Source organism: Megachile rotundata, chromosome 15 (assembly GCF_050947335.1).
Source record: "Megachile rotundata isolate GNS110a chromosome 15, iyMegRotu1, whole genome shotgun sequence".
Lineage (NCBI taxonomy): Eukaryota > Metazoa > Arthropoda > Insecta > Hymenoptera > Megachilidae > Megachile > Megachile rotundata.
In genome coordinates, this window is record NC_134997.1 from 3,545,150 (window position 1) to 3,558,679 (window position 13,530).

The 13,530-nt window shown below is 38.5% G+C and overlaps 1 protein-coding gene across 7 annotated transcripts in view; it reads left to right on the forward strand.

Annotated features, from left to right (window-relative positions):
• Positions 1-13,530, forward strand: part of LOC105663905 (uncharacterized) — a 73,466-nt gene that overhangs the window by 17,375 nt on the left and 42,561 nt on the right. For 4 of the 7 annotated variants that reach the window (XM_076540557.1, XM_076540555.1, XM_076540551.1 and 1 more), the window contains exons 3-4: positions 31-243; positions 1,302-2,293. In XM_076540557.1, the coding sequence (XP_076396672.1) occupies positions 31-243; positions 1,302-2,293 (1,205 nt within the window). Of the gene's footprint in view, positions 1-30; positions 244-1,301; positions 2,294-13,530 lie in introns of those variants that run through there. The other 3 variants (XM_076540552.1, XM_076540553.1, XM_076540556.1) reach the window with 2 other exon arrangements.

Sequence of the window (13,530 nt, forward strand, 5' to 3'; positions counted from 1 at the left end):
TTTACTTATAAGACACAAAATTTTGCAAAGGATCGTCTAATTTTCTGTTACAGAAAGTATCGTTTTTACATAAAAATTTATCAAATGATTGGCACGTTTTGGATCATTTTTCCAATCATTCTCACTGCATACAGCGAATCAAATGCATTTCCATGCCTACCAGTGCGTAAAGAAGTTTGGAACTGCCCCACAGGAAACAACTCAGCCTTCCGTGTGGATATCACTGCATACACCAAAATTCATGTAAACATAAGTATAAATATTAAATTATACACTTTTGCAAAATTGTACATTAAGTCGTAAAAAATTACAATTCCTGAATCGATACAGTAGTAAGGAAGAGAAATAAGGGTTCTGTCAGGTTCCGGATTACTTTAACGAAAAAAAGTCTCCAAATTGAACAAGTTCATTTTAATATTCTTCAATATTAGGGTTTGAAATACCAATATCACTGACACGTGGTTTCAGATGTATGTAGAAGTATATTTCCGAAATACTGATGACAAAACAGCTCTATTGCTACCGCCGAAGGTTGTTGTCCAGTGCCACACTTTCTGTGTGATAATTTATGAAAGTAAAGAAGTGTAGATATTGCTATCGGCTTCGTATTTTATTGCCACGTCTTTGATTTTAGGTAATTATTGCCTATTTTTAATTTTACATTTTACACTACAGTGGTGTACCATGTAAATTACGGAGCAAATGTCGGCGCCCTACGAAATATTAAATTTGTTGTTAAATTGTTGTAGTTTTTTGTTTTATGTTAATTTTTTCGTGAATTTAATAAAGTTCTTTTAAATTAATTTTTCAAAAATACTGCCGGCCCCTGGCGACGTTTGACTGCGTAGACGTGCGGTCGTTAAAGTGTTAAGGAAACATACGAATCACTCAGAGCACAAGGTGGGAATAGATCAAAGTGAAGTTTTCGTACGATGATTCTCCTTCGCGTTGACTTTGAGTTTCGGAAAGTTCTAGCGCGCTACCAAATAAAAAGCATTTTATAGGCAACAAAGCTGTTCTCTCGCTTCACGGAAGTCGCGAACTACGCTTAAACGTGCAGCATCAACATAGAGATAGACACACAGCTTACGTAACAACTTCCGTATATCAGAGTAGTCGGTATTTCACTATGCAAAATTTTATTCAAACCAGAATGTAACGTGTGACACCTTTCGTTCCAATCCTGACAGAGCCCGTGTTTTATCATATATTTCTATAACACTTATAATAACACTGTTCAGTTCAAATTACTAAGATTAATATTATCCGTTGCAATAAAAAAAACAATTTCAATTACTTAGATCAAATGTCAAAATTATCCGCAATGGCCCCCATTCTACTTGTTCAACTTATTCCTGAAAGAGCATATAAGGTGGATGAAAATATCGGAATGCGGTCTGCAAATGAACTCGAGCATAAGTGAAATTTCGAGTACATTCAACGGGAAGGATATCTATTATTTACAGCTGCATAATTGGAGCGGTGCCATCGTCAGAAACCATTTGAAAAGGTTTCCAAACCTGAAACATTTCGTGCTGTTAAGTAGCGATCTTACGAATTTGAGCACCGACCTATTCGCAGATGTACCATATCTTTCTCAGCTTTCTTTGGAACATAATAAAGCCTGTTTACCTTTGGGAATCTTTAATAATACACGAAACCTCCGAAGACTTCACTTAAGTGGTAGCATGATGAATCACCTCGAGCCGGGTATATTTGATCCGTTGACGAAATTGCGTGTGTTGAGCTTGCGGATAAACAATTTCACAGATAAAGAACTGAAACCTGGGATATTTGATAACCTCGCGTCTTTGACGCGTCTGGAATTGAATTCGAGTAATCTAATCACTTTGCCAGAGAACATTTTCGCAAAACTGGAAAGTCTAACATGGCTAACGTTAAGTAATAACAGTTTTATCTCGTTTCCAAAAGGTATACTAAAGCATAATTCTCATCTTATGACCATTGATTTGTCGCATAATACCAGAAACATATCTCTGCCACAAAAATTTTTCGCAAATTTGATACGTGTGAGAGATATACGTTTGAATCACAATAGTTGGAGCACAATACCTGAAGACCTGTTTTGGGGCTTAATATCATTAGATTATATTGATCTAGAAAAAAATTATTTTGAGACACTACCTAAACGTATTTTTGAAAGACTACAGCAATTGTCTTACTTAAGCCTAAATTCCAATAGATTAATTACACTACCAGATAGAATTTTTTCAGATACAACTAACTTAAGGCACCTGAATTTGTCAGAGAATTGTCTTACTTCGATATCCAGGTAAGTTTATGATCATACGTTTACTTATCATTTCTGATGCTTATTTCAACTGATTTTTGGATGACATATGAATCGGTTAAAAGTAGAATATGGAATTTTAACACATTGAATTAGTTAAAACTGATATTTTTAATATTATAATTTTGAATTACCAGTAAGATAAAGTTCCTTATTGTACGTCGAATGTCTCTTGTGCATGTGTATTACCGACCTGTATAGTGTTTATAGACTTATAATTACATTGTTCTAAAAGTTGTTCATACTATTTCGGTCGACGACAATCAAATTTAAGAAGTAATACCGATGTAGAAAATATTTATTATTTCTATTGAATTCCTTAATTCATAGTATTCCGCAAAGAAGATATAGGATGTAAATAAATACAGCGATCGATATTCTATTTCGACTAGATTTTATTCCACGTACCTTCATTCATTTTAACGAGAGTTAAGACTAGCAAAACAGATTTGTAGAGATCAGTTGAAATATGCCCATATAATTCAGTCAGGAAACTTCTATTTCTCGAATAATGAAAGTAAAAGAGTTACTGAACAACTCTGCAGCAATTAGCTGCATACATTTCAAATGTATGAGATTTGTAAAGAATAAGACTGTCTGCATTCGATGACTATCGCACGGCCGCGTTCTAGAACCTTTGTATAGAATGACATTCATTGTATTTCGATCGTATGTAAAAATATGTCTTGTTACGCAGGAAATCACTCCGTTTGTGTTTTAAAAAAAACTTTATTTCTCAACCGCAACACTTTACAATATAAACACTTGTTACAAAAGTATTATAGAAAGATCTCGATATTTGATTCGCAACAACACGATATGGCTCGTTGGTAATATTGTGGTCAAATCAGGAAGAACTCAGCTGGATGTTGTTTTAGACGTTTATTTTTATTCAGACTATTACAGTGACTGCCGCACAGAGTAAAGTTTAACTTAGGATTGAGTGTAGAGGTCCGTCGAAGGGCCTTCTTATACAGGGTGTTCGGCTACTGGTGGGCATAATTTTAGGGGGTGGTAGCTGGAGTGATTCTGAACAACTTTTTCCTTTACCAAAATGCTGGTTAAAGCTTAGTTTTTGAATTATTAATGAAAAACACTGACCAATGAGAGCGCGTATAGACCGGTCGCGCGACAGCGTGAGCGACAGCTTTGAATATGACGGCCGATCGTCGTCGTGAACAAATGTATCGATACTGTCGGTATAACGTCGGTATAACGTCGGTATAACGTCGGTATAAAGTCGGTATAATAGAAAGCTGTTCGATGAAAGTTACATTGAATAATGAATAAAAAAATCTGGATTATTTTTGAATTATCATTCATTCATGAATAAGAAATAACAAAATTAGTCTCTACTCACGTAATCAAAATAAATCGAATTTATTCAATACGTTTATTCGTTATCGCAAAGAAATAATAGATAAAATATGGAAAATTATTTTCGTTAGATATTGTAATGATGAAAAAGAACAAATTCTCATTTTTAAAAAATTGAATAACTTTTCCATTCAACAAATAAAAATGTGAATTGAATAATTAACAAATTTAAATGTAGCTCACCCATTAAACCGCAAATAATCGCTGTTGAGAACTTATTAGGGGCCCATAAATAATAGTTTATTTATGGCAGGATCGTCAGCCCATCGTCGGGCCAGGGTGGACTCGAGTCTAGGTCAATGTTGTAAACCATGTGGCAGGCAGAGAAATTAGAAAACTGTGCAAAACATCACAGTTGCCTGTCACATGGTAAAAATAGGGAAAGTTCTCAACCCCACTTGAACGCCGAAACGTCTAACATCTCTGGAAGGGGAACCTTTAAGGGTTTACCTTATTCCTGATTTTCGTGGAAAGTGTTAGAAATTTCTCAACAGCCACAGGGGCTTGGTAGTGTTCCGACCGTCGGACACTTACGGATTCGAACTTGTATTTTCGAAGGGACAGACCCTTAATAAGTCACGCGTCTAAGTGTTAACAGTAAAACTTTTATATACAGTCCACTTTAAAATTGTGAATATCACCTTTCCCTACCTCAATCATTATACTTATCCGAGCATTCGGGCGCGAACATTGGTCCTTCGAGCCGGATACTCGGGATTGAAGATAGTGGAACTGTGATACAACGAGAAAAGAGGGTGAAATTCCAAACGGACGGATTCAAGATAGAAGAAAGGAGGTCCAAGACCAGAGGCAACTTCATTTTGAGGTGACTAAGCGGATCCAGAGAGACATCAGCCGATCTTCATTGCTGGGAACCTGAGGCTAAGATCATCGCAGCAGCTGATTGTGGAGTCTACAGATTCCGGCAGAGCGAACCCTTTCATCAAATTCCTGTCAACTTCCGGTGAGTCGAGTTTGATACATTTCTTGATTTGCGTTACACAATGGCTACGTCAAGCGAAGAAATTCTTCGTAAATTAGTAGAAAAGTGCGGTTATCTTAAATCGTCGCTTACGAAATTCAAGACTTTTTGTGATACGCACGCGAAGACTACAACAGTTGATTCTCTTCAAGAGCGACTTAATCGATGTGTACCGCTGATTGATAAATTCGAGAAAATTCAGGATCAAATCGAGTCTTTGGTGACGGCAAGTGCGGAAAAAGAACAGCATATTCAGTATAGGGATGCTTTCGAGACATTGTATTTTGATTTGATAGGCGGTGTTCGGGGTTATATACAGCGCTTAAATAATCCAAATGCAAATCGTGGTGTGCAACAACCCGTCGGAAACACGGCTGCGTCGCCTGCGTTGTCTGTAGCTTCAGCTAGTGTTAAATTGCCGTCAATTCCGTTACCGACTTTTCATGGTTCTTTAGGAGAATGGGTTTATTTTCGTGATAGCTTCGAATCGTTGATTAATCAGAATGAAACTTTAAGTAATATTGAGCGATTTCATTATTTGAAATCTGCAGTAAAGGGAGAAGCTGCTCGCGCTCTTGAAGCATTGGCAATGTCGGATAATAATTACACTGCTGCATGGACTCTCTTACAAGATCGCTATGAGGATTCGAATGAGTTAATAGATTTTCATGTAGGAGCATTGTTTAATTTGCAATCGACGACAAGAGATTCGCCAATGAGTTTGAGACGGTTAATTGATGATTTTAACAATCATTTACGGTCGTTAGTATCTTTGCAAGAGCCAGTAGATAAGTGGGATACTTTGTTAGTATACTTGTTATCAAGTAAGTTAGATTTACGAACGCGTGAATCGTGGGAGAAACGGGTATCAGAGTTAGGCAGTAAGAAGACTTTGGCTGATTTGCGATCTTTCCTTGAGCAGCATTATAAGTTTCTCGCGAAATCTGTTCGCGGAAATACATCATCGTCTCCATCTCCCAAATGTAGTATTCAGAAACCACAATCGCGTCCAGTTTCATTCGTTGCTACTGAATGCAACAAATGTCCATTATGTTCTTCAGAGCATACGTTAGTTGCATGCAAAATGTTCAAGGCATTAACAGTAAATGCTCGCAGATCAAAGGTCAAAGAATTGAGGGTATGTTTCAATTGCCTGCGTACAGGACATGGCTTTATGACGTGTACTCAGGGATCATGTCATAAGTGTAAATCGAAGCACCATACATTGCTTCATTACGAAAAGGGAACAGTTCCAGTCGCGAATCCTGTTGTAGTAGAGAAACCGGTAGATTCAGGTGAATCAAAGTCTGATAATCAAAGTTACATCGTTCATTGCGCGACAAATTCAGACGTAGTATTATTGTCAACCGCGATCATACATGTAATCGATGACAAAGGGAAAAGACACGAGTGCCGGGCACTGTTAGATCAAGGGTCGCAGGTAAATCTTTTAAAAGAGGGATTTGCGAAGCAAGTAGGTTTGACTTGGGAACCGACTACCTCAGTACTTTCGGGTGTAGGAGCGGTTGATTCAGGTAAACAGGTTATAGGGAAGGCTCACATTAGAATAGCTTCTCAGTACAATGGGTTCCGTGCAAATTTATCGTGTTTAGTAATGCCAAAAGTTACAGCAGATATTCCTAATTTCAAACTCCCGCGTTCACTTCTTCAGATTCCTTCACATATCCAACTCGCAGATCCGCACTTTGATGTACCGTGTGATGTAGATATGATAATAGGGAACGGTCATTTGTGGGATATAATGAGTGTAGGATGCCATAGATTAGGACCCGGGTTGCCAATCCTAATGAAAACTCAAATGGGTTGGGTTTTCGGGGGACGTTTTAAAAATAGTGTTGTTCCGCAGCCACAAGTTTACAATGTAGTAACTAACGATGAGCTGAGTAAACAGCTTACTCAGTTTTGGGAGGTTGAGACAATTTCGACGAATGAAGAATTGTTATCTCATCCGTGTGAGGAACATTTCATACGCACAGTTACAAGACATACTGACGGACGTTTTATTGTACAGATGCCTGTGACTGACGACGTGAAAAACCTAGGTAATTCCGAAGTAATGGCAGCGAATAGATTTCGAAATTTAGAAAGGAAATTGGCGAAGTCACCTGCGTTGCGTTTGGATTATGTAGGATTTATTAGGGAATATATTGCGCTTGGCCATATGTCAAAGGTATCGCGGCATACTTTGACAAACGCGTGTCTAAGTTACTACCTGCCGCATCATGCTGTAATTAAAGAAACGAGCACAACCACAAGGGTACGGGTAGTTTTCGACGGGTCTGCAAAGACGTCAACAGGAATTTCTTTGAATGATGTACAAAGGGTTGGGCCCGTAGTACAAGATGATCTATTCTCAATTCTTGTTAGATTTAGGCAACATCGCGTGGTTGTTAGCGCCGACATAGAAAAAATGTATAGGCAAATACTTGTATCGCCTGAACAAAGGTCGTTACAACGTATTTTATGGCGAGAAGACCCTTCACAACCACTCGATGTGTACGAACTTAATACCGTTACGTATGGGACCGCGTCAGCTCCTTTTTTGGCAACCAGATGTTTGCGGCAGGTCGGTCTTGACAATATTGAGAAATACCCCGACGCGAGTAGGGTAATCATTAAAGATTTTTACGTTGACGACCTTCTGACGGGTGCGGATTCAGTAGAAGAAGCTCAGGTTATTAAAAGGGATGTAGAACAACTTTTAGATACAGTAGGATTTAAACTCAGAAAGTGGGCTTCGAATGAGGCCACTGTATTTCAAAATAGTATGGATAAAGATAAGAGAATAGTTTCACAGAAGGAAGAGGATCCTAGAACTCTTGGTATATTGTGGTCACCAGTTTCGGATGACTTGCGCATTGTAGGCAGTAGTCAGGTTACGACTCGCGTAACAAAAAGGGTTATTTTATCTCATTTGTCTAAAATTTTCGATCCTCTTGGGTTAGTAGGTCCGGTAGTGATTCGTGCGAAATTGATGATGCAATCATTATGGCAATTAGGTATTGGATGGGACGAATCAGTACCGCAACAGATTTATACGGAGTTTCAGGAGTTCCAGGGTGAACTCGAGTCATTATCTCGGTTGTTGGTACCGCGGTTTGTTTTGGGCCCGAATCCAGTGCAGGTAGATCTTCACGGGTTCTGCGATGCCTCCGAGAAGGTTTTCGGGGCGTGCGTATACCTGCGTACGATTGATCAAGGAGGGCACATTACGGTTCGGCTATTGTGTGCCAAATCTAAAGTAGCGCCGTTAAAAACAATAAGCTTGCCGCGTTTAGAATTGTGCGCAGCTCTATTGTTAATTCAGATAGTTTGCAAGATTCGAACGGCGTCTAAAATTCTTTGGAATTCGGAAACATATTGGACAGATTCAACGATTACTTTAGCATGGATTCAAGGGTCTTCTAATCGTTGGAAAACATTCGTAGCGAATAGAGTCACTGAAGTTCAAAATTCGTCTCAGGGCATTTGGCAACATGTTGCTTCTCAACACAATCCAGCAGATTGTTTGTCTCGCGGGGTACGACCATCCACATTAGAGTCGTTAGATCTTTGGTGGAATGGTCCGTTATGGCTCCGCCAAGGCGAGGAAGGGTGGCCTGTCACTGGTCCACTGCCTCTCAGTGTTCCAGAAGAAAAATCAGTGGTGCTCACGGTATTGAGGCCAAATAATAGTTTTGATGAGTTACTAACTAGGTATTTAAGTTATACGCGATTAATTCGAATTGTAGCGTATTATCGCAAATTTTATCATGCGATCTGTTGTCGTCGATCGAAGAAAATTAATAAACCATGTAGTGAACATACAGTTGGTCATATTTGTGCAATAGGTAATAATCTAACGGTTCAGGACTTGAACTTGGCTGAGGAAGCGGTTCTTAGATTATTACAACAGCAATATTTCATGCAGGGAATTCTTGACCTGCAGTCAAACAGGGATATTTTCAAGTCCAGTTCTTTAAGAGGTCTTAATCCATTGTTGGACAAAAAGGGACTTTTAAGGGTGGGCGGCCGACTTAACTTTGCAAACCTAAAGTACGAGCAACAACACCCTGTAATTCTTTCGAAGGATAGTTTTATTACGAAGCTAATCATTCGCCGTGAACATGAGCGTTTACTACATGCCGGTTGCGAGTCAGTATTGTCAGCGATTCGAAGAAAGTATTGGCCGCTTTCGGGTAGAAACACAATAAAGGGAATAATTAGAAAATGTGTCCGCTGCAGTCGAACGAACCCGAAGGGTGTTGGTTACCTGATGGGTCAATTGCCTGCGGCGCGTGTGCAAGTTAGGGCTCCGTTTTTCACTACTGGGGTGGATTATGCAGGACCTTTTTATGTAAAGGAAAGGACTCGTAGCAAAACAACTACTACGGCATATTTATGTTTATTTGTCTGCTTAGCAACGAAGGCAGTTCATTTTGAATTATCGGTAGATTTAACGACCAACGCATTTTTAAATTGCCTTAGGAGGTTTGTTGCACGTAGAGGTAAATGCAAACAAATATTTTCTGACAATGGCACAAATTTCGTGGGTGCACGGAATGAAATGCAAAGAATCGAGCAATTTTTTAGAGACGAGGTCAATCAACGACATATTTTAGATTTTACTGTTACGGAAGGGATAGATTGGCACTTCATTCCTCCACATGCACCACATTTCGGTGGATTGTGGGAAAGTGCAGTCAAATCTGCGAAACGGCATTTGTTGCGCGTCATTGGGGAAACTCGTTTAACATTTGAAGAACTTTATACTGTGTTAACGCAAATCGAGGCTTGTATGAATTCTCGGCCATTGCATCCGATCTCTTCCGATCCCAAAGATTTGACTCCTTTGACTCCTGGGCACTTTCTCACGGGTGGCCCACTGTCTGACATACCTTATCCTGATGTCACAGACGTCAAGGCAAATCGCTTAAGTCGGTTTCAGCTCCTTCAGGCGATGCAGCAACACTTTTGGAGACGCTGGCAGACTGATTATTTGCATCAGCTGCAGCAACGAAACAAGTGGAAGGTCACCGTTCCAGAGAAGTTCGGCCCTGGTACCATGGTGGTTATCAAGGAAGATAACCTTCCCCCTTTGCGTTGGAGGCTGGGTCGTATCACCGAGGTACATCCGGGCAAGGATGGTGTCAGCAGAGTCGTGTCAATACGAACAGCCGATGGGATTATCAAGCGACCAGTGGCAAAGATCTGCATCCTGCCCATAGATGACAGTGCAACCACGGACCAGGATTCACAGGGAGCGGTGGACTCCACTTCAGCGTAGTACTCCAGGAGTTGGAGTATAAAGTGGATAATATCCAATCTTTTCATTGTATATACATGTACATATTTAACTCTTATAGATAGTATTAAGATTAATACTTAATAATTAGTATTTAATAACGTTTGTATCAATCTATAGTTATGAATAATGTGTGCTATGAGTAAGGTTTATAGATATGACACATATACATGTAACGTAGATGTAACACATAGGTTTAATGTATAATTATGTATTATTGGTCTTTTTGTTGTATTGAACGCGGAGCGTTCAAGGTGGGCGGCATGTTGAGAACTTATTAGGGGCCCATAAATAATAGTTTATTTATGGCAGGATCGTCAGCCCATCGTTGGGCCAGGGTGGACTCGAGTCTAGGTCAATGTTGTAAACCATGTGGCAGGCAGAGAAATTAGAAAACTGTGCAAAACATCACAGTTGCCTGTCACATGGTAAAAATAGGGAAAGTTCTCAACCCCACTTGAACGCCGAAACGTCTAACATCTCTGGAAGGGGAACCTTTAAGGGTTTACCTTATTCCTGATTTTCGTGGAAAGTGTTAGAAATTTCTCAACAGCCACAGGGGCTTGGTAGTGTTCCGACCGTCGGACACTTACGGATTCGAACTTGTATTTTCGAAGGGACAGACCCTTAATAAGTCACGCGTCTAAGTGTTAACAGTAAAACTTTTATATACAGTCCACTTTAAAATTGTGAATATCACCTTTCCCTACCTCAATCATTATACTTATCCGAGCATTCGGGCGCGAACAATCGCAATAAAAATGCGTCTCTGTCACCAGTCCGATCCACCGGTCCTTACTGTTAGTATAAATCAATCACCATGCAGAAACTCTCAAAAAACTCTCAAGAAACTTCATTGTCACCTATCACTTTCATCTTTCATTATTAGTTCGCATTATCACTTTTTTCTTTCATTTTTCACTAATTTGCACTAATTTTCACTGTGAGTCCGACACGTAAATAGGACGAATGAAAACACGTGAACGAATATTCATAAATAATTTAAACTATACTATCTTGAAAGCAAGAAAACGGAATTTTCGATTAAAAACAACGATACATTTTATTTCGACACGTTTCTTTCGACAATAAACGATGACTGTCGATCGACGCCGCAGTCGTTCAACAGATCATCGTTGCATGGCAACCGTTCGCGACGTATGCCTCGCGATCGAGAACAAAATCGCGATCCGTGGCCAGTCTAACAATGTTTTCTAATAAAATATAATATAATTTCGATTCCTCAATTCGGATATCTTATAATGAGAATAGTGTATCGTTAAACATACATATGTATGAATAACCGTTCACGCGTTTTCATTCGGTCCGTTTACCGGTCGTGCTTATGTTGTGCAATTATTAGAAAAAGACAGTGAAATAAATTGAGAGTTCATTGACCCTGCCAGGACATCAGCTGTTGATGTTCTGATCGGTGGATCTACCTGGTGACACAAATATTTTTTATCGAAGCTAGTTTTTCCATGAATCAATGAGTAAGTGTTATTTAAGTTACTTTTGTATTTTTAAAATTAAACGTATGCAGCAATAGATTTATTTCACTTCAATGAGGTACTGCATTAGATATTCTATACCAGTTCGATCTCATTTCATAGACAATGTACTCATTCGTTTTGAAACGTGAATAGTTGACAATTTTCGTGAATTTATTCTTTTTCCTTTTTGAAGGCATAAAATAAATACAATATACTTCGTCTGGTTGTTGTAAACAACAACTAATTGGTTTATTTCTCATTCACGAATTACGAAGAATTTAATATTATTCTTAACTTATTAATTCATTATTTGATTTAACTTTTACCCAATAGCTTCCTGTTATACCGACGTTATACCGACGTTATACCGACAGCATCGATACATTTGTTCACGACGACGATCGGCCGTTATATTCGAAGCTGTCGCTCACGCTGTCGCGCGATCGGTCTATACGCGCTCTCATTGGTCAGTGTTTTTCATTAATAATTCAAAAACTAAGCTTTAACCAGCATTTTGGTAAAGGAAAAAGTTGTTCAAAATCACTCCAGCTACCACCCCCTAAAATTATGCCCACCAGTAGCCGAACACCCTGTATACTACAAATTCGAGGGGGTGGTAGACCAGTGATAGGGAGAGGGTCCTGGGAAATGAGGTTTTTCCACAAAACCATAATTAGTTAGGGATACACAGAGGAAATCATAAATTGGCGATAAGGAGTTTTTGTGGTCTTGCGGGTATTGGCGCCGATAGTCTGGCTTGATAGGCAGGTCCCAAATCTTGGGACCGAGAGTAGTGTGACAAGGATTGGAAAAGTTATGGGGGTCCTTCTGGGAAACAGGGAAAGCTGGGCGATAGGGATCTAAGGGTTACTCGACAATATGAACTCCGAATATCTCTCTCGCGCGCCTGCCTGCTTCTGTTTTTATACTTTGCTTATCTCCGAATTGCGTTATTGTCTCGAGCTTATCTTATTTGCATCTTCTGGACCGCGCGTTATCTTGTTTACGACTTCTGACTGGTGAGAGTCTAAATATAATAGATTAACTGTTAATTGATAAACTACCATTGAATAAAAGAAAGCAAAATCGAGATTGGTTAACAAGTTTATATAAATAGTTTGAATACAAATTGTACGAATTTATAGATGAAAGTTATAGATGAAAGTTACAGGATGTATAGAACGGAAAAATATTACCAGTAATTGACAAACGAAACCACGTTAGTAAAAATATAATTAATTCGCGAATATAATATCTCTTTTAAGAGCGAGATTGTGTATTTTAAATACACAATCAGTTATACCGCATATATTATACTAGGTATACGCAGTTTAGAAAAAACCACAGGTACAGCGTAAATATACAAACTCTGACAAAAATATAGTTTTGAGAAATTCGTACATTTGATGAAAGGAAGATTTCCTGAGGGATCGATATATACTAGATGATAACCTATTCGAAGCACAAAATTAGAAGGCTAATCAAGGTACAGAAATGTTTCGCTTACAATGAATATTCACAATCGGTTCATCAAAACCAAAGTATTAAACGAAACAGTGCAAGATGAAGTCACCTTATTACATAATAAATAGGCATAAAGAAACATGTAACTGAGAATATAGACGAATATGAGAAGTTTTTTTTTTAATTTTAAATTACTTTTACATTAATTTATAATCGTATACAATACATATACATAGTGTTTCATTTTCAATTCGTTAAATAGTCTCAGAATATTCTACTACAGCAATTATTCGATACACGCAAAATCTTTTGGGTTTGAACTCTTACGCTTATCTACTAGCCCCATTTGATTGATGGTTTACCGATCGTAGAAAAGAGCCAGCAAAACTTACGTACATCGTATAGGTCCTATATTGATGAAGGCTTTACCGAACATGGATAAGAACAGTGAGAGGAGCCCAAACATATCGGTGAGACAATTGTATTGCAAGAATAAAGCCTTTTTATGTTTTTTTTTTTAATGAAACTCTCATCAATATATCTGTGTCACTTTCCTAATTAATATGTAGAATTGTAGAATGTATATGTATAGAATGGC